The sequence below is a fragment of the Phyllostomus discolor genome, chromosome 4, assembly GCF_004126475.2.
Source record: "Phyllostomus discolor isolate MPI-MPIP mPhyDis1 chromosome 4, mPhyDis1.pri.v3, whole genome shotgun sequence".
Classification (NCBI taxonomy): domain Eukaryota; kingdom Metazoa; phylum Chordata; class Mammalia; order Chiroptera; family Phyllostomidae; genus Phyllostomus; species Phyllostomus discolor.
In genome coordinates, this window is record NC_040906.2 from 187887536 (window position 1) to 187910169 (window position 22634).

General features: G+C 36.3%; 1 protein-coding gene across 2 annotated transcripts in view; it reads right to left on the minus strand.

The window, feature by feature from the left end:
- MAP3K5 (mitogen-activated protein kinase kinase kinase 5) overlaps nt 1-22634 on the minus strand; it is a 180914-nt gene that overhangs the window by 114670 nt on the left and 43610 nt on the right. For both annotated transcript variants that reach the window (XM_028508900.2, XM_036024775.1), the window contains exons 2-3: nt 20000-20139; nt 3522-3545 (exon numbers count right to left, since the gene is read on the minus strand). In XM_028508900.2, the coding sequence (XP_028364701.1) occupies nt 3522-3545; nt 20000-20139 (164 nt within the window). The remainder of the gene's footprint in view (nt 1-3521; nt 3546-19999; nt 20140-22634) is intronic.

Here is a 22634-nt window from a genome sequence, read left to right on the forward strand (position 1 = left end):
ATCTCTATTTTACAGGTGAGCAAACAGGTAAGACTTTGAGAGGTCACTGCTGGTCTGTGCTGTTTGGGACTCCAGCCTAGGGAGTCTTTCTCTAGAGGGTATGCCATTAACACCAGGGGTTTGGGCACCCTCCCCAGTGGCCTTTGCAGGCTGGCACACAACCCCTTTGCCTCAGGTCACCTTCCATGAACCCTGCATGAGCCAAGTTGCTGTCACATAGCACACATGCAAGTGCCAAGTGCCCTTGTGGGCAGACTCAGTTATTTTTGAACATTTTATTCTTTGAGGTACTTCTTGAATGTCAAGTAATGAAGCAGAAACTGGACATAGCTTCCATTTAAAGTATAAGAAGAACTTCCAGAGGTTGACGTTCGATTTTTAAATCAAGAACATGAAGTTGTTCCTTTCTCAAGTTGTCCTTCATGCAACAATAATTGGAAGACTATTCAGAGAGAGGGAAAATAAACATATCCTGCTTCTAAAGTGTAGCCAAGATCCCACAGCATGCCCACCAATTTAATCCTTTCACTCAAGCCACCTCCTAGGCAGAAAAGAAAGACACATATATTAAGAGGCTACTTTCTAAAGCTTCCAGAGCTTAAACTATGAGTGGGTTATAAAATAGAGCAACAGAATTAAATACTTCTGTTTTAGATAAAAACTGTAACAAAATCGCAAAAGAAAATGCTCTGAATCTTCTAAGTCACAAATTAGAAAAAACAGAAGCCCCCAGTGAACTAGAAAAGTGATATTCGAGTTTCAGCATATTATTCTGCTGACTGATTAAGTTTTTCTGTATCCTCTGATGGATAAAGTTCTGTATCCTCAGAAGCCTTAACACCACGTGTATTTGTGTATAAGACATGAAATATAATACACTGTTGCAATTCTGGGCATTGGGGAATAATGCATCTGTGCAAAAGGAATTCTAGGAGAGAATGACTAGCAAATGTCTGGGTGTGTGCTGAGCAGTGTAGAGACAGAGGGAGAGAAATGAGAGTCATGCAAACGGCAGAGAAAAATAGATGCCTGAAATTGTCTTTTTCAAACCCCAAAGACTAAGGCTTCCAAACCCTTGTTGAAAATACCCAGCATGCTAAGGCTGTCCTAAGATCCTGGCCTCACCGCACTCTTTGAAGTCTCTTGTCCACGTTCCTGAAGCAGTAAATATATATATTTCAATTTCCCATAGTTGATATTCAAAAACAGGGGAGGCTGAGAAGCTACGGGAGGCACATGGATGCTACTAGGCTGGAGCTAAGAGACAACTTGGCAGGCTTGCAGTGGGGGGAAAAGTCTGAGGGATGGTTGTGGGATGTTGCATTTTTTAAAAAGATACAAACTGCTAAGAAAAGCAACTTTTCAGAATGAAGATTAATAATATGGGAACATTTATTTCCCAAGTGGGTTCACATATAACTTAGAAATATTGCTGCAATTTCTGTTTGCAGATTGCTACAAAACCCAAAGTTCAAAATCACTAATAATCCAAAGCAAAATAAAAACAATCACTGTGTGATCAAGAACACACATCTTAGGTGCAACAAATGCCTGTTATTAAGAAGATACTAATTCTAAAATATTTAAGCCTGCTTTTTGAAGGAGAAAGACCACATTTCCTTCAATTTCAAAACACTAAGGCATGGCTATAAAATAATAATGCCAAACCCTCAGGCCCATGCTTGTTTCCGTGGCTATAAAAACCCACAGCTCAAAATCCAGTCTTATTCTATCTAATTATCTTCACTGTTTTTATTAAAATAATGCCAATTCTATATTTTATTTTCTAAAAACATATACAAATGAACATAAGTACGTGAGGAAATGGATTAAGCCTCTGGGAAGAAATACTCTCAGCATTCAAACATGTTGAAATATATGCTCAAAATATTCAACATTTTTTTAAAGTCAAGGGTTTTTTATAAAGATTCTATTCATTTATTTTTAGAGAGAGGGGAAGGGAGGGAGAAAGGGAGTGAGAGAAATGTTGATGTGAGAGAGAAACATCCATTGTTTGCCCCTTGCACACCCCCAAGCAGGGACGTGGCCTGCAACCCAGGCATATACCCCGACCAGGAATTGAACTGGAGACTTTCCAGTTTGCAGGACACCCAACCCACTGAGCCACACCAGTCAGGGCAAAATACTCAACTTCTGATAAGGACACCCAGCACCTGAAACAGCAGCTTATTCAAGTCAATGACAACTTGGTCATAATGTGCACTATTTGGCCATCTCATAAACTGGCTTCTCCACACATCCAAACCATCATGGGCATGACTGGCTCTTTCCTACCATTCAAGTCTCAGGTAGCAGCATTTGCTACCTACTCTGAAAGGCCTTCCATGACCGCCTGATGTAATTGCCACCCACTCTTTAGAGTGTTGCTTTATGTTAATTTTCTAATTGGTTGTGCGCTTATCTGTTTACTGGCCTTTTCCCCCAACCAGACTCTGGCACTTCTCATTTGTTGTCTCATGGAAGTTATGAAATGTGACTGTTATCATTTCAACCTCCTTAGTGAAACCCTGTGGCACCAGCCCAAAGCTTGGCACATGGTTCACGTCAATCACTATTTGTGTAATGAAATCTGTTACACTGAATTAATACATGAAGCAATAATTTCTCATTTCCTGCTGATAGGTATAGGATGAGTTTATAATGACATTACTTAGGCTGTCTCTGACCTGGTGAAATATTCACCATAAGTTTTTAAATTTCTGATCTAAAGAAAAGCTATCAATTGTGTTTTTAATGTTACCATCTTAAATCAAATCATGTCCAGATCTTTGTAGTATATTATTTCTACTCTAAGTTGCAGAAATAAATTCTTTAAAGTTTTTGCATACTGGCTTACTTTCCAAAATGAAAAGTATAGCCATTGGTTGGCACAACAAGGTGATTCACCTGTGTATTATTTACTTTCAGGCATTTTAAAAATTTTTAAATTTATTTTTATCACTTTTTAACTTTTAATTCTGTGTGAAGAGCAGGAATTTTGTAGTGTAGTCTCAAAAATGGATACAAGACATAGGAACTTAAATCAATCTCTATACATAAATAGATAGTAGACAAGTTAAATAGAAATATGTATATATACATGTATCTATATATGTACATGTATGATTATCTCTAACACATATAAGGTATATACATATAGGTATCTATGTGTGTGTAAATATATATATATGTATATATATATACATATATATATATACGTGTTTCTGGGTGTATATATGCTGCTTTAGTGTCATTCATAATTCTACAAAATTGAATCTACTTCGCAAAATTTTTTTGAAAACGTGTATTTTTAAAAAGGTATCAGTGTCACCTCCATTAAAAATAAAATTTTACTATAAGGGAATATTTAGATAAAATAATCATATTTATATTTATGTTAGAAATTCCAAAGAAAAAAACCAAAGATAGAAATTAATATTTTGCAAGTGTGAAAAAATACCAAAGATTAGCTGATGGAAAAGAAAAAAAGAATTTCTGGAAGGGTTAAGTAAAATACTCACATTATTCTTCTGGCAAATGATTTCCTGAAAAAAGAAAAAAGTAAAGCAGAAATCAATACAAAACTAATTAATTCACTTAATTAACTGAACCATTGTCTGTGGGAAAATCTGTATTAACAATTTCACTACCAATTAGAAATTTCAGGGAGTGCAAAATAAATTTCTGCGTCTGAGAAGCCTGCAATCTGACAGGGCTCAGGAGAGCACAGAAAACAGCACAAACATGTAAAATCCAAAAACTGAATTATCTATGACATTTCAGCAGAATATGTAACCACAGAATTATTGAATCAGCCGAGGTCTTTTTGGAAAATAAAATATGAGCTTGTTTTCCCTAAGTGCAAGCTCACCCGTACCCTGGGAGAAGACCAAGCAGCATCCTGCCTCCTGGGCAGCTGGAAATAAAGGGTATTGGCTAGTTATCAGGATGGGCAAGTCCACACATAGATAATAAGGTCACCTATGAATAAATAGTCATAAATATAATCCATGTTTTATTCAATAAGTAGAATGAAATAAACACATCACCAGCAATATCCTTATCTTCTAGGTTTGAGGAAATCATGCAAATAATGTGTCTGGTGCCCGGAAAGCTCTTGATAAACTAGCTATCATCTATATTCTTACACATTAAAGTGACTGAAAACACAGGTGAGAATCTAGGAAGGCCTATGTTATAAAGGCTTCACTGAGATTGGAGAATCACAATTTAGGAAAAAAACTGAACAGTCTACTGGAAAACATGGCATATATGTTGTCATGGAAACAAAATGTTAGGCATTTGTGGAGCCTCAAGGGTGGGAGGGTGGGTCCATCTGTCAAAGAAGAGGAGGCAGCTCTGGCAGGTAAGAGAAAAGCGATGCAAAACTCAGCCATCATTCTTCATCCAGGATCAACACAGGGGCAAATGGGACCAACAAGGGCTTGAGCTTAAAGCAGTATGTAACATTTTTGAAGGTTTAAGTACAACCGATAAGTAAACAAAACTCTACAGAGAAAAGAACTGTGCTGAGTAATTTTGAGAGCCATAAATACACACACACACACACAAATACTAAAATACCTCCAATACCTCACAATCATGATGACAAATAAAAGGATATGTACACATGTAGAAAGATATATCATTAAGCCTGGACGCACATGCAGGTACACACAGACACGCTAAATGAAAAGAGCAAATACAGCAAGGGCTGGGTTTCTAGGAGAAAAGATAACAGTACAGATTGAGGAAGTCTGTGGAGATAAGCAGAGAGGGTGGAGCTTAAGATGAGCCACTGAGAAAAGACAAAACTACCAAAAGCAAAGCTGGGAGGTGAGGATCCAATGTAGTGGACCAAGAACAGCAAAGACCCATTTAGGCCAACAAATATCACTGATGAAGACAGTTCATTTGGGGAAGTATAGATACAGAAAAGAGAATTAAAGGAGTATTTGAAAAAGACCTTCAATGTAATCATTGGGATACAGCAGAATGTTCATTTTGGCAAATACAAATAAAAAGATTAGAAAGTTAGTTTGGGCCTCATTAAAGAAGGCTTTGAATGCCAAAATACCCACATAGTACTCTGTTCTGTGGACATTAGGCAGTCAGTGTTTTTTTAAACTGAGCGATAAACACAGTGAAATTTCAACACACAGGGAACACTGCTTGTAATGGCAAAGGTTGGCAACAACATAAACGTCTATCAATGAAATTGGTTGAATAAACTACAGTACTTCTGTAGAATGGAATTCAATGCAGCTGAACAAAGAATGAGAAAGTGCTTTATGTAGTGATATGAAACTATTTCCAAGATATACTGCTAAGTGAAGAAAAAGCTAAGTATAGAATGGTTTTTACTCTATGCTCCTATTTCTGTATAAAAGGGAGAAAAAGGAAATGTGAATTTGTACATTCATAAAACCTCTCTGGAAAGATACACAAGAACCTAGTTTCCAATAGAGGTTTCCAGTGAAGAGGGGAGCTGGCTGGCTGGGGGACAAGAAGAGTGGCCTTCTACTATACTACACATTCTTTTTCACTTTTAAATTTTTGTATCAGATGAACATATTAGCCAAGAAATGCAAATAAATAAAAGGGAAACCTTGCTAAAGTTTTAAAAATTATAATTATTTTGCTTGTTTGTTTGGTTTGTTGATTAGGTTCCTGTTAAAGGTGAGATCATATAGTATTTACTTTCACTGCCTGGCTTATTTCACTTAGCATAATGCTTTCCAGTTCCATCCATGCTGTCGCAGAGGGTAGGAGCTCCTTCTTTCTTTCTGCTGCATAGAATTCCATTGTGTAAATGTACCACAGTTTTTTTATCCATTCATTTACTGATGGGCACCTACGTTGCTTCCTGCATTTGGCTATTGTAAATTGTGCTGCTATGAACATTGGGGTGCATAGGTTCTTTTGGATTGGTGTTTCAGGGAACCTAATCAAAAAAAAAAAAACAAACAAACAAGCAAAATATAACCAAAGACACTGAAATTGAGAACAGGCTGACAGTGACCAGAGAGGAGAGGGGAGGGAATTTTAGGGGAAAAAGGGAAGGGTTTAAAGGGACAAATATAAAGGGCACATGGACAATAACAAGGGGAGGAGGGGTGGAAACGGGAGGGAGATAGGGAGGGCGGGGGTTTGGGCTGGGGTGGGGTAAAAGGCAGAAAACTATACTTGAACAACAATTAAAATTTTAAAAATTGTAATTAGATGATTCTATTTAGCACTGGAGGGGAAATGCATTTAGGTAGCTATTGCAAAAGTCCAAGGCTTGGGCAATGGTGGTGTCCAGGGAAGGGAAATCAAGAGAAAGATGAGTGCTGTCATGGGGGAAGGTTGAAAGAGATTTTCCCACAGGGGTTTCACAAGTAGCTATTGCATAGGCACAAGCACACACACATGCACATACACACAGGTTTATGAGGAAATGCTTACTGTAAAATAAATAGAAAAGTTTTGGATCATCAACAAAGACAGGAACTCAGTATAGAGAATTTTCCAAGTTTGATTTATGATGCATCTCTCCAGAGTAGTAAACCACACCCTTCCTGACACTGTTCTCTTGATAGGAAGATGCTTTCCTACCTCTAAGTAACAAGGAAAAGCCCTTCTCTTCACCTTGTACCACAAAGCATCCTCTGAGCATAGCAGAAGAAACCTACTCTGTGAAGCTGGCCTTGACTGTCTTCACTGCCACCTACTCCCCAACAGATGTAAATGACGTCCTAGTAAATGTTGTTACTACCCTTGCACACACCTCTATGACAGCACTGCATGTACTAACTGCAAACGTTTCTTCATATGATCGTCCCATCCTGCAGCCCAAGCCACCTTGGATGCCAGGGCCATGTTTTATTCATATTTGTACTCTACTAATGGTCCAGCAAATTCAATGGCACAGAGTAGGTACTCAATGAAAGCATAATAAATGAGTAAGTTAAAGAATGTATAAGAGGTGTATAAGTTCTGGTTCTTCTCCTGACTATCCCGGTGCCATTTCACCTCTCTGTAATGTAATATACTAAGACGTGGGTTGAGTGATCGTTGGTCTCCTCCAACTCAGTGTTCTACCACTTGCTTCTGACTAAAGGCCCATCATAATCAGCACTGTCCTTGTGGTACTGGAAGGAGAGATGCCCCCACGCCTTCCACGGGAACTACTCTACCATCATCTCTCTTTTGGTGCACCAGGCATAGGAATGCAAGTGGCAGTGACGGGAGTTGTGGCTGGAGGGAGCTGAAGGCTCCACTTGGCACTATAGAACATAACCACAGCTGCTCATGGCCGAGAGCTGATATGGTATGTCTTCCTGAAGAACTGCTCATCAGGGTAACAACCCTCTTACATGACCTCTTTGCCTTCATTTTCGGTAATGTCTGCATTATAACAATCATGAAGCTGTATTAAAACCATCCCTATAAGAATCTACCGAATTCTTATTAGCAAACAAGACCTCAAAAGGTATCCACTCACTGAGATGAAACAGTTTAATTTGTACTAAACCCATTAAAAGAAATAAAAGGACGAAGGGGAATAAATTTGAGATACAACTGCTATATTTCACATCACTTCATGGAAATGTTTCATCTAGGGGCCTAGAAATATAAATTCAAGATAAACAGAAACTTCAGTTCCTTATCAGTGAATGTTTCTGGAGATGCATTACCCCACTACAACTCATAATTGTCTGAAATTATTAGGGGGCTTCCAGTCAGTGTACTCCTTGGCTGCACCAGAAATAACCAAAAAATGCTTTTTCAATTTTCCAGTACCCTTTGTTAACTTAATAGAGAAGCAAGACACAGACAGTCTAGCCTAGGTCACATTCCAAGGGAAGATGAAAACAACTTTTGATAGCTATTTGAGACAATATTACTTTAAAAAGGTCATTTTAAGGATAAGTAAATGGAGTATCTCCAAAATTGGAAAGTGTTTGTGCCTAAAAATTGGGTAATTACAGCCAAGGGAAGGAAGTGGGAACAGCTGGTGTGGGGTTGCTAAGTCAAATCCACTCAGGGCGGGAGACGCAGAAAGAGCAACCAGGACCTCAGTTCCGGAAAGAAAAGAAAGGATCTGGGAGTTCTTGGCCAGGAAAAGGACACAGCCCCCCAGCCGGTGACCTTCTAGGTCACCCCTTCTGATCCTTCTTCCTGTCCCCATGGAGCCTGGCCAGTTTTCCACTAAAGTTGGGGGAAATGAAGAGATTTCTTATGCTCTCCTGCTCCATCCTCCTACGCAATTTCAGTGCCTCAAAGTTGGACAGGGAAATATCGGAGTGAACACCCTTGGCCTCACTGAGAAGGTGGGACTCATCCTTACCATTCCCCACACTGCTACAATAAAGCTGAGCAGGCTTAGGAAGAAGACTCCCACTCAGGTGTCCCAGAACTAGCCCACCTTTTATGTTAGGAAACTCATTACGTACGTGCTAATATGTTATGCTTATATAAAAGATGAAGGTTAAAAACACAGCTCAATCTAACAAAACCCTAGAAAGTCATGTTTTTACAGGACATATGAATTTTACAGACAGAATTAGATGAGGATGTGTCAGATGACAAATCCAAAAACACAGGGCTTGCCCTGCTCGGACACAGGGATAGATTCTACTACCTGTGTGTGCCCCTAAGTCACTCCATCTCTCTGGGTTTATTTCTCATCTGTACAGAAAGTATCTTCTGTCTGTCTGGTCTATATAGTAAGCACCTAACTTGTCTATCTCATTGGACTGTTTTTCAAGAGCAAATGAAATAGGTTTATAAAGTACTTCAAGCATTTAAAGCCATATATCAAATGAGTATTAATATTGTCAAAGCAAACAACTGCAACTCAATTGCTGTATTTCCAGATCTAGAGACATTTTGTACCTGTGCTGTTTTGTGATCAGAGGTAAGAACACATTCTTGTTTTGGTACAAACAACTGTTGATTAAAATAACCTGTACCTAAAGTCAAGTTAAATTATACCAAAACTGGACAGTAATCCTAAAGAAATTCTATACTTGCTTCTTCTTCTCCCTTAATTTTATTTTTAAGTAAATAGATCTTGGTGGGAGAACTCCACTGTAAGTAGATATATCTTTAAACTGGGCTGGGATGCTGATGAGTGACATTTTATACATAGGATCTGAAATAGCTCCTTAACACAAACTTTTCCTTATAATGCGTTGCTGTAATTATAATTAACTTCCTCTTCTTTGACATGAGCTGTTTCTTTTAGCAACGCCTAAATGGACCATATTCTTCAAGTACAGGTATTTCTTTAAAAAAAAAAAACGGTGTTGTTGAAAAGTTATAGGTATAATGAATTTCTGTACAGTAAATTACATTGTACACATAAATTTCACTAATAATTTCAAGGGTGCACTCTAAAAGGATCCACATAGGCTGATGGGTTGAAGTGGCACCAAGATCAACTTCCAGAGAGTCATTTATTTACATTTAATGAAAGGGAATAGAATGTAGCAAATCTTGCCTCCTTCGGGTGAGAGTCAGGAGACTTTTGGACTCACACTTTCTGTGTGCAGAGGTATTCCTTCCTGCTCTTTAAGGTGTTCAAACTCATGGGCCTGTGATGCAAGTCCCTACACAGGAAAAAATTACCTGGTGCTAACCCAGTAATATGATGGCATCTTCCATTTAGTGTAGCAAAGAGTTCCCTTTCCCTTTGACAAATGGTAATAAGATGCTACAACCAGTAAGCTGGGGATGGGGAGGATAAAAGAGGAATTAGGAAAACAAGGAGATACCTCATCCAGTAATGATTTCTTAGAAGATGTAGGATTGTTAACTGGCATGAAAGAAAACTGGATTCTCCAGTCTCAAGCCCTTTACAAAACCTCAGGGATAGATTCTACAACAGGGAAATCGGCTCTAAATAAATCTAGCTTGTCAATTGAAGATGACCAGAGAAAAATCTTTTTCTTTTTTTTTTTACAAAAGAATAGGTATATTTTTTCTTTTATTTTTTATTGTTGTTCAAGTACAGTTGTCTCTATTTTCATCCCACCATGCCCCACCCCACCGTCCCTCCCATCCTTGCCTTTCACTCTTGAACCTACCCGCTTTGGCTTTGTCCATAAGTCCTTTATACATGCTCTTTGATGGCCCCTCCCCTGTTATCTTTCTTCCCCCTCCTCTCTGATTACTGTCAGTTTGTTCTTTATTTCAATGTCTCTGGTTATATTTTGCTCATTTGTTTTGTTGATTAGGTTCCACTTATAGGTGAGATCATGTAGTATTGTCTTTCACCACCTGGCTTATTTCACTTAGCATAATGCTCTCCAGTTCTATCCATGCTCTTGCGAAGGGTAGGAGCTCCTTCTTTCTGCTGGGTGGTACTCTATTGTGTAAAGGTACCACAGTTTTTTGATCCACTCATTTACTGATGGGCACTTAGGTTGCTTCCAGCACTTGGCTATTGTAAATTGTGCTGCTATGAACATTGGGGTGCATGGGTACTTTTGAATTGTTGTTTTCGGATTAGGGTATAATCCCAGCAGTGAAATTGCAGAATCAAAAGACAGTTCCATTTTTAGTTTTCTGAGGAATTTCCATACTGTTTTCCACAGTGGCTATGGCAGTCTGCATTCCCACCAACAAAACACTAGGGTTCCCTTTTCTCTGCATCCTCTCCAATACTTGTTGTTTGTGATGACCATTCTGACTGGTGTGAAGTGGTATCTCACTGTGGTTTTAATTTGCATCTCTTGGGTGGCTAGTGATGCTGAGCATCCTTTCATATGTTTCTGGGCTCTCTGCATGTCCTCCTTGGAGAAGTGTCTGTTTCAGTCTTGCTCATTGTTTAATTGGGTTGTTTGTCTTCCTGGAGTGAAGTCATGTGAGTTCTTTATATATTTTGGACATCAAGCCCTCGGCCTGGCTCCGAGGTATCATTTGCAAATATGTTTTCCCATACTGCTGGTTCTCTTTTCATTTTAATGCTGTTTTCTTTCAGTGTACAAAAGCTTTTTAGTCAGAGAAAAATCTTGATACAGCAGTGTTCACATGCATGACCTATCAGCTCCTCTCCAAAATTACCTCTTTCTGCAATTTGACATGGAATGTCGACTAAAACAAGTAAAATAAAAGAACAAGATTGTCTGTTTCTTATCTCAACAGAAAGGAAAAATCTTTCTATGAAATAATAAGAGAAAGTGTAAGTGATGGCTGTGTTGCACAGGGTGGATGGAGTACAGAGTGCCAAGGCTTACAAATCAATGGTGGGTTACAAGTGAGCAAGATACTTGCGGGAATGTCCATGGGCAGCAATGTTAGAAAGGACAAGGCCAATGTTTCTGATTTGCAAATTGTCAGACCACTTTATAGGAACATATTTTCAAGTTACTTTCTCTCCTAATATTTGCCATACACTTTGTACCACTGACCAAGTTAGGTGTTATTTTCAAGTACTGAAAAGAATGCAGTAAAAATAGGAAGGTAAAAAATAGGAAGGAAGGTAAAACTAAGGAACAAAAAAGTAGTGGTGTAAGATCTAAAAAGTATTTACAGGTTTAAGAACACTCTGGAATCTGAATAGATTCACTAAACACAGGTAACGATTCAATTTAAGTTCAAGGTATTAATTACAAAAATTACCATGATGTCCTCACCAATTTACTAGAAACTAGTAAAATCATCAAAATTTACAATACTAGACATTATAACCATTTACTTAAAGTGGATATGAATGAGTACCAGAAAATCAGACTTACTGTCCATAAACTCTCAAGAATAAAATCTCAAGAATAATGGATCACTCTGCACCTGCAGATAAGAGATCATACATAGGTCTATGTACCATGGAACTATCTGAATGAGCAACTATGGCTCATTTATGCTGTATCATGTACCAGAACTGCCTTCCTTTCATAGGCTGAACAATATTCCATTGTGTGTATATGCCACCTTTTGTTTATCCATTCAGCCATGATGGACATTCAGACTGTTTTGGCTATCGTGAATAACACTGCTATGAACACAGGTGTACAAAATATCTCTTTAAGATCCTGCTTTCAATTCTTTTGGGTATATATTCAATATATAATGGAACTGCTGAATTGTTTGGTGATTCTATGTTTCATTTTTTGAAAAACCACCATACTGTTAAAAATTGATTTTTAAATGGCTAATTAAAAAATTTTGGTTTGTGCACCTAAAATTTCATGCTAGTCAGATCCCAATCAAAAAAATACCAGATGCACTGAGAAAGAGTTTCAGCCATCATATGTGTATGTACTATATTCAGTGAGACAGTGAAGGAGGAAGCATGTTGATAGATTTCTGGAAAATTCATCTGTAAAGCAATGTTTCAAGCAATGATTAAAGATGGAAAATACAAATAAATTTCTTTAACAAAGAATACTCTCACATAATCATTGTTTAAATGCAAACTGTGTTACTGATATGCATATAAATCTCTAGAAAAAGATTTATTCTGTTAATGGAGAAAATGGAAATAAAGACTATCTTAGTGCAGAAAGATCCAAACACATCTCGGCTTTATAATTGCAGCTAAAACATTAGAGAAAAGTAACTAAAAAATATTTTGGAATTCAAATGCCCAAAGCCTATGTAAATCCTGACGGATACAGGAAATGACAGACTAGGGCAACCTTTTTCTTTTAAAAAATATTATGAGCTATTTCAAGTATATCGAAAATATAAAAATCATCACACTCATGTATGAGTATATACCACCTAAACTTAGAAATATAATATTACAGATATAGTTAAAGACTCTTGTCTTCCCCTCCCAATTCTATTCCACAAATATCCCCTAAAGAGAGAACTATACTGAATTTGTTGTTCAGAACTCCCACGCACAATTCTTTTTTTAAAATTTTTTAAAATTGATTTGAGAGAGAGGAAAGGAGAGAAACATCAATTTATTGTTCCACTTATTTATGCATTCATTAGTTTCTTTTTGTATTTGCCCTGACAAGGGATTGAACCCACAAACTTTGGTGAATCAGGACAATGCTCTAAGCAACTAAGCCACCTGGCCAATGCGCCCATGCACACTTCTATCCTTTTATAACACAGATGTGTATAAAAGCTTTGTCTTGCATGTGATTGTATTTTTGTATAAATAATATCATACTGTACACGTTTCTATAACCTTTTTTTCCTCAACACTGTTTCTGGTATATATTGATAGTGACATATAACTCATTTTAAATGCTCTATAATATTCCACTGAATGACTATATCCAAAGCTATTTACTCATTCTCCTGTTGATATTTACCAATTCTTTTGGGAGATGGGTTATTACAAACCATATTAGCACAAACATTCTTGATTGTATCTCCTTATGCATGCCAGAGACCCTTTTACAGTACACACCTAGAGACAGAATTGCTGAGCCTTGGTGATATGCTGATTTGACATTAGATATTGCCAAATTGCTCTTCAAAAGGTAGTACCAATGTACAGTAGTGTCCCACCAGCAGTGTGTAAGCTTCCCACTCTCCACAGCCCTGCCATTTGTGTCAAAGGGCTTTTAACAGCTGACTATCTGACAGTGTGCAGTGGTATTACCTTGTTTTGTTTTGCTTTTATAACAGAAGCGGCATTGTTTATAGTGAATGGAGAGTGGCCTAGAAGAGAGGGAGCAAAAGAAGGAAGAATCACAAGAACTGAGACTGAGAGCTTCCGTTATAAAGGAATTATGCATGATAGAAGAAACGGTTCATTAAAATACTTCATTTTACACAACTACTACTCATTTCTCCCAAGGCCCTTCTGATGTCAGATGCATTTTGTGTACCTGCCCCACAGCTCACTGGCCGACAGTCTCCAGACTTCCAAGTGAAGGTCTGATAATTTCTATTATGCATGAAATAAATCAGAAAACAATTGTTAACAGCAATTTCTTATGTTTAAGGAAGTGCAAATCTTAGCATAGTCTCATCCATAGGAACATAAGAAGGTCTCATGATTCTTATTTAAAGAAAATTGTGACAACTGTGCTATTACAATGCTAAGGAAAAACTGGTATATCAACTTCCCTTTCTTGAAGTACAATTATACTTTTTTCTGGAAAAAAAGTAAATATTTTATTCTTACCACAACACAACAGTACTTGTGATTTAAAATGGATACAAATCTTACTGTAAGTACATGACTTGATTATTGTCATGCACTGCAGAACAGCGTTTTGGTCAACTATGGACCACAGATATGACAGAGGTTCCATAAGATTATAACAGAGCTGAAAAATTCGTATCACCTAGTGATGTCACCATCATCTTAATGTAGCACAAAGGTTGCAAAAATCAAAAGGGCTGTGGTTGAAATGGCAAAAAACTTTAAACGAAGTGTGGATGAAGATGACATTGAGGAGCTCCTAGAAGTGGTTCCTGAGACTGACTAATGAATTGTTGGAACAGGATCAGGAATGCAGAGCTGAACAAGTGGCAAAAAAAAAAAAAAAAAAAAAGGAAACTAAAGGAGAAAAAAGCAAAGAAGAAAACTCAAGGAAATTCAGTGAAGGGTTTAGCAAAAGCTTATGCAGACCTCAACAGGATCCTTAAAAGTTTGAAAATATAAACACCGAAAGATTTTCATTAACAGAGAGAAACGTTCATGGTGCCTTTTCTGCTTATAAGGTAATGAGATACACTTCTCAAGGACAGCCTCAGGCAGGTCCTGCAGGAGGTATTCCTGCAGAAGGCACTGTCATCGTAGGAGAGGACAGCTCCTAGCCTGTCATTACCCCCTGAAGACCTTCCAGTCGGACAATGATATTGATGATCCTGACCCTGAGAAGCTCTAATGTGTGTGCCTGTGCCTTAGTTTTTAACCAAAATAGTTTCAGAAGTTTAAATTTTTCAAGTAGAAAAGAGTTTGTAAAATAAGAATATAAAGGAAACATTTTTATGCAGTTGTACACTGTTTTAAGCTGTGTTATTTCTAGAGTTGAAAAATGCAAAAAAATTTAAAGTTCATAAAGTAAAATTGTTTACAGTAAGCTAAAATTAATTTATTATTGAAGATTTTTAAAATAAATTTAGCATACCCTAAGTGTACAGTATAAAATCTACAGTGGTGTGCAGTAATGTCCTAGGCCTTCACAGTCACCCACCACTCACTCACTCACTCATCCACAGCAACTTCCAGCTCTGCAAGGTCCATACATGGTTAAGTGCCCTGCACAAGTGTACCATTTTTTAGCCTTTACATATTTTCACTAAATCTTTTCTTTTTTTATGTATATATATTTTTTAATGTTTTTTATTTTTTAATATATTTTATTGATTATGCTATTACAGTTGTCCCATTCCCCCCTTCACTCCCCTCCACCCTGCACACCCTCTCCTATCCACATTCCCCCCCTTTAGTTCATGTCCATGTGTCATAAGTTCTTTAGCTTCTACATTTCCCATATTATTCTTACCCTCCCCCTGTCTATTTTCTACCTGCCATCTATGCTACTTATTCTCTGTACCTTTTCCCCCTTTCTCCTCCCTCTCCCCTGTTGCTAACCCTCCATTTCTGTGGTTCTGTTCCTATTGTAGCTGATTGCTTAGCTTGTTTTTTTGTTTTAGGTGTGGTTGTTAATAATTTTGAGTTTGCTGTCATTCTACTATACACTGTATCTTTTCTATGTTTTGATGTTTAGTTATACAAATACCATTGTGTTAACAACTGCCTACAGTATTCAATACAGTAACATGTTCGTACAACAGTGATATCACCTAGCAGCACATTCCTCAGAACACTTCCTGTCATTCAGTGACATATGATTACAGTTTAAATTATCTTTTCATATAAACTCAGATATAAATTTTAAGTACTTGTATGGTTCCCATCAATTATTTTTCGGAAGCTTAAATTTAAAAAAACACCCTTCCCAATGATTTCTCCCTGAGAATTTGCCAAAGAGAAATTGCTCTCTTCAACAAAGAGCATTAGATGAAAATGTAAGTAGTACAGCTGTACTTTCTCGATGTCCAAAGAATCAACCCAAGTGAAGCTAAGTATATGACAACAATAGCATTCTCATTCCGCCTTTGCTCTGTGAAAATGGACAAGTTTCATTTTTTAATTTTATTTGGCCAATCCATACACAATATATTATTTATAAATACCTCTTGTTCTGCCTTATTTCACAGTACCTTTCCTTTTTGTAGATGGCAGGGATAACTAGGTAACAGTTATACCTATAACTAACTTCAACAGAAATAATTAAAATTAAACACACACACAGAGACTTTTATCAGCAGAGGATTGGAGGAATTTCTAGGGCTCAGAGGAAGTTGTTAGACTGAAAAAATATTTTTCTATCCTAAAGACCTTTGTCCTCTGCAATGGGACACCTACTTGGGCTAGGAACAAGCTAAATAAGAATACAGCAAAAAGCTTAAGCTAATAGGAGGCAGAGAAAAGAAAAATGGCTGTTGCAGGGAACAACTCAGGAGGAACACTTGATGGCCTTTTGAAATAAACACACTTAGCAGGAATGTCTGATATCCTTCTAACTAGAAGTAACTGCAATGAAGTTGAGTGGTTAAGGAGGATGGACTTTGGAGCCAGGCAGGCTTGGCCCCAAATTTTACTAGCTATATCACCTTGGGCAAATGATTACATTTGAGCCTCAGTCTGCACTTCTATCAAATGGTGACAGAATATATACCTAAAAGGGATGTTTTAAGAATTTAATGTGAAAATGTATTCAGGTAAAGCACCTATTACTTAGCCCACAGTAAGTGCTCAATAACAAGCACTATTATTTACCAGATAAATAAGTATATTTTAAATAGAGTAGTCTTTCTAAAGAACTATTTTATTCAAATAGCAATAACACTTCTATTCAAAGGCTGGCTGAAAGCAATGTAATAAATCAGTTTAGTTGTCCCAGACAAATTTCTGATAAGATTAGCTATTTATTTATTTTTTTTGATTGAAAAGAGAAATTTTATTTTACTTTTTTAAGTTTAATCTTCAATGTATTTTTTCCATTATCATTTAGTCCCCTTATACCTCCCTCCCCACAGCAATCACCACACGGCTGTCCATGTCGATGAGTTCTTTTTCTTTTTTGCTCAATCCCTCCACCCCCTAATCCCCCTCACTAGCTGTCATCTGCTCTTCATCTATGAGTCTGTCTCTGTTTTGCTTGTTAGTTGAAGTTGTTCATTAGATTCTACATATGAGTGAAATCATATGGTATTTGTCTCTTCTGACTGGCTTATTTCTCTTAGCACAATGTTCTCCAGGTCTATCCATACTGTTGCAAAATTTTCTTCTTTTTTACAGCCAAGTAGAATTCTGTTGTGTAAATGTCTCGTTTTATCCACCCATCTATTTATGGACACTTGGGCTGCTTCCATATCTTGGCAATTGTAAATAATGCTGCAATGAACATAGGAGTGCTTATATTCTTTTGAATTAGAGTTTTGGGTTCCTTTGGATATATTTCCAGAAACAGGATCACTGGGTCAAAAGGCAGATCCATTTTTAATTTTTTGAGGTTTCTTTACAGTGCATTCCTTAGTGGCTGCACCAGTTTGCATTCCCATCAACAGCATAAAAGGGTTCCCCTTTCTCCACATCCTCAACAGCACTTGTGGTTTGTTGATTTATTGATGATAGCCATTCTGACTGGTGTGAGACGGTATCTCATTGTGGTTTTAATCTGCATTTCTCTGATGATTAGTGATGTTGAGCATCTTTTCATACATCTATTGGCTATCTGTATGTCCTCTTTGGATAAGTGTCTATTCAGGTCCTTTACCCATTTTTTAATTGGATTGTTTGTTTTTTTTGATATTGAGTTTTGTAAGTACTTTTCAAATTTTGGATATTAATGCCTTATCAGATATATCGGCGATTATGTTCTCCTACTCAGTGTGTTGTCTTTTCAATTTGTTGTTTTCCTTAGTTGTGTAAAAACGTTTTAGTCTGACATAGTCCCATTTGTTTATTTTTTCTTTTGTTTCCCTTGTCTGGGGAGATATATCCAATAAAAAAAAAGTCTATGAGCAATATCCAGGATTTTACTGCCTTTGTTTTCTTCTAGGATTTTTATGGTTTCAGGTCTAACATTTAATTCTTTGATCCATTTTTTAAATTTATTGTTGTGTGTGGTATACGTAGGTGGTCTAATTTCATTTTTCTGCACATATCTGTCCAATATTCCCATTACCATTTATTGAATAAACTATCTTTAGCCCATTATATGTGCTTGGTTCTTCTGTCAAATATTAATTTATATAAAGGTGTGGGTTTATTTCTAGGCTCTCTATTCTGTTCTGTTGATCTATGTGTCTGTTTTCATGACAATACTATGCTGTTTTGATTACTATGGCCTTGCAGTATAGTTGGATATTATGCAGCACAATTCCTCCAACTTTGTTCTTTCTCAGGATCACTGTTGTTATGTGGGGCCTTTTATGGTTCCATGCAAATTTCTGAAATACTAATTCTACTTCTTTGAAATACGTCATTGGAATCTTGATAGGAATCTCCAGATTGCTTTGGGTAGTATGGACATTTTAATGTTAATTCTTCCTATCCATGAACATGGTATATGCTTCCATTTGTTTGTATCTTCTTCAATTTCCATCTTTAGTGTCTTACAATTTTCCACGTACAGTTGAAGCAACTGTGTATGGGATTGTTTTCTTAATTTCCCTAAGATTAGTTTTATCTCTTTTTCTCCAATGTAATTTTAATTCACTTAAAAAATTTTCCCTAGGAAAGAATGGTCATAAAATTAAATCACCAGATACCAATAGGGCAAGAATAAAAATAATGCAGAGTAAAAAATGTCCAGCATGAACTGCCTGTTTAAAATAAACTTAATGCAAAAAGCAGAATATTAGAATAAAAAGAAAAACTAAAATAATCTCACTCCATCAACTGTTAACAGTAGCAAGTCAAAATGTCTAATTCAGAATACACAAAAACAAACTTTATAATGCATTAATTAAAGAAGTAAATCTGGAGGGTTCTTAAAGAACTACTCCAGGTAAAAAGCAGATTTAGACAGAGTAGGAGAAAGTCTCACAAGACTATCCAGAGTATTCTGGAAAGGGCTAGCCTATCAGTGCCCAGCACAATGCCTGGCATGCAGTAAATGTATCTGCTAAAAGAAAATGCAGATTTTTCAGAGAAAGTCATACAAACTTTAGGTACAAAGATAAAAGCAAAATAGTATTAGTAATTTTTGTGTGGATTTGGGGTTAGAAATCTTCATATAACAATTACCAAGCTATTAGAAATGTGGCTCTAAGTTCCACATCCCAAGGCTGTTAATTTCAGAACTAAAAGATAAAGATGAGAAAAAGCACATAAAGCCAGCCGGAAGTTTCACAAAGGAAATGAATAAAGTCAGACTCAGCATGAGTTTCACTGAACTGTTAGATGCTTTTCAAAGAATCACACAGTGTAAAATTACTTGGCCTTGCAAAAGCATTTTAGGCAATTTTCTGGATGGAGGAAATGCCCTCATATTATTTAAGCTTCTCTAATGGAGAGAATGAGTTAGAATATGCTGAATTTTGTGGGTGAATATAGTGAGTTTTTATTTCCCCTTTCTCATCTTAACTGAAATTATATCTCCATGAAAGAGGATGGCAATTTTCTGGTGATACTCAGAGAATTTCAACTTAGAGTAGGTTTCAATAGGAAGCAGAGACTTTCTAGGTGGAGACAGGTGTACCCAACGAAACCCCCAACGGTGACAAGCAGGAGGCTTGACCATACTTACACAATCTCTTCTTTCTCCAGTGTGTATACTTCCTGTTAACACAGTCTCCTCAGGTGTAACTCTAACTGGAGCTCAGTTTTTTTCCTACCTGTGTACCATCAAATTTCTACACCGAATTCCAGATTAACCTTACAGCTTAACTAGTAATTGTTGCACAATTATCGGACTGACAAAAACAAATAAACAAAATCTACTTAAATATTTTTGGATGACAGAGAGGCACCCTTAAAATTCTGGTGCCTAAGTAACTATTTAGTAAACAAGTGAGGTACCTTCAGTGACTGCTGAGAGTCTGAGTCAGTATCACAATAGAGGATAATGTTGTTGGCTGTGCTGAAACTTTCTCTCACTCCAAGGTGGTAAAACAAGGACGGCTGCCGGAAGGCGTCACTCATCTCCACCACAGCGACATCTGCAAACAAAAAACAAAGCCCCCAAAAGATGACACCTTAGTATTGCCATGTAAGCATATTTTGATTTTAATAACTTAGTATTCAGAGAGGAAATGAAGAAATGATAGGGATTTTCCCACTGTACTTACCACTAACTTTTGAATTTGCAGTTCTACCGGAAGTGGTTTTATAAGAAGTAGTTAAACTGCACTTTTTTTAAACAAAAAAGGGATCATATAATTACTGGAAACTAAAGAGAGTCTGCAGCGGTGGGAAGTGGAGCTAATGCTCTGTTAAATTTCAACATTAAAGCAAGTTAACTAAGGTTGCAGAAGCGGATGCATGGAAAGCAGCAATAAATAACTATAAAATGAGATTTTAAAAATAATTAAGATTGGGAATTAATTCAGATTTTATTTTATAATTAATTAATATCTAGCATGCCAATAGAAAGTATAATTCAAGAAAAATGGAAAGTAAAAGTATAAAACATTATAACTAAGAAGGAGAATATAACCAGATACAAATTCTTCCAAAGCTCAGAGATGCCTAATACCAAGGTAGTAGGACCCTGATACCAAAAACTGACAATAAAGTCACAAAAATGAAGTTCAGATAAGTCTTAAATTCATTCATATACAGACAAAACATGAAAGAGAAATGAATAAAATGCACCAAGCACTATACTATAAGAAAACTAAATCATTACTTTAAAATTTATTTTGAGAATGCAAGGATGGCTCAATGGAAAAAATTATCAGCATCTCCATAGATGCCCCAAGTGCTTTAATTAAAATTCAAATCCATTTCTCATAAAAATAACTGCAAACTAAAAATACAATGGTACTTGTTTAATGTGAATAATATATATTTCATAAGAGTTGGCAACTTTGTGCTTACAGGCATTCCCATGGAAACCAGGAAAAGACAAGGTTATAAATTATTTCCACTACTAGTAGACTTTCTGAAAATCCTCATTAATGCAGTGAGATTTCACAAAGTAAGGAGGAATAATTCCATAAAATAAGATACACAATTATCACTACTTGCAGATGTTATATTTGTCAACCAAAAAAACCTCAATAGAGTCAATTAATTATTATAATAATATAATTTCATAAGGTGTCAAGATGCAAACTTATTTTGAAAACCAAAAGCTTCCTTCATAATCATATTCAACATTTGGAAAATATAATGGTAAAATGGATCCCATTCACAATTAAAATGAAAATGTTAACATACCTACAACAAACTTAATAGATGATGCTAATTTGTTTAAAAATATGTACAATGTGTAACAGATGAAAGATTAGTATCTTTATTAACCATCTCTTACTAGTCAATTTAAAACAAACAACCAACCATAAAAACATTATGATATAAAATTAGGCAATAAACCCAGGCAGGTAAATTCACAGAACTGTAACTAAAATGATAAATAAGTAAATGTCCATTTTGCCAACTATGTAGTTCCAGATTTTTGATAAACAAGTGGCCACAAATATTTCAAAATGCCAAATGAAGATGTAGAGAAATGAGACTCATTCTTATGTGCTGAGAAGTGTAAACTTTCTAGGAGACTTAACCCCTTAAGATTATGCCCACTGTTTGACCCATTAACTCTATTCCTAAAAATTTACCCTGAGAAAATTCCTATAAATGTGGCAGATTTATTTGAACTATGTTCACTGACATACACTTTTTTACAATAGAAATGGAAAATGCTTAACTATTAATCAAAAAGAAAATGGATAGACAGCTAAATAGATTCAAAGAATGGCATATTATAGCATATTATGTAACCATTAAAAACTATTGTATAAGAATATTTAGCAATGGGGGTAAATTCAAGCTATGTTAAGTAACAATATTAGAATCTATAAATAATTATATAATATGTATTAAAATATAAGGTATAAATTATAATATATATGATCTACATTATATATGTACATGAATACAAAATGTCTGGAAAGTTATACACCAAAATACAAACTGTAATAATAGCTATGTAAGAGGATTATGAATTACTTTTCCTTCTTTATGCCTTCTATATTCTTCATAGTTTCTATTATGAGCATTGATTAGTTTTAGAATCTAGGAACCCTTCAAAATATAAACAGAACAACACTGAACACCTAGGCGATGGAATGTTAAACCAAAGTGCAGCACATAATAATCTTGAGAAGCTGTTTGGTGCAGAGTCAGCCTTATCTAATGAAAGTGATATTAGAATTCACATTCTGTGAAAGAGAAATATATCAAATAGAGTGGAAGGGAAAGACACAGAAGATTTAGTAAGGTTATGAAAAAAGAGGACAGGTCAAAGGAGCTTCAAAAGATTTTTCCAAGGTTAAAAGTGACTTGCAGGATCTTTAACAAAATAAAGAATTTTCTTTAGGGGTCCTTAACATTTCTACATCAAAAATCAACACCTTAAAAAAAATGAGTCATTGCGACCCACCCACATGCCCCATCTGCCTCCAGCACTCACACTCTGCCCTTCTCCCACAGA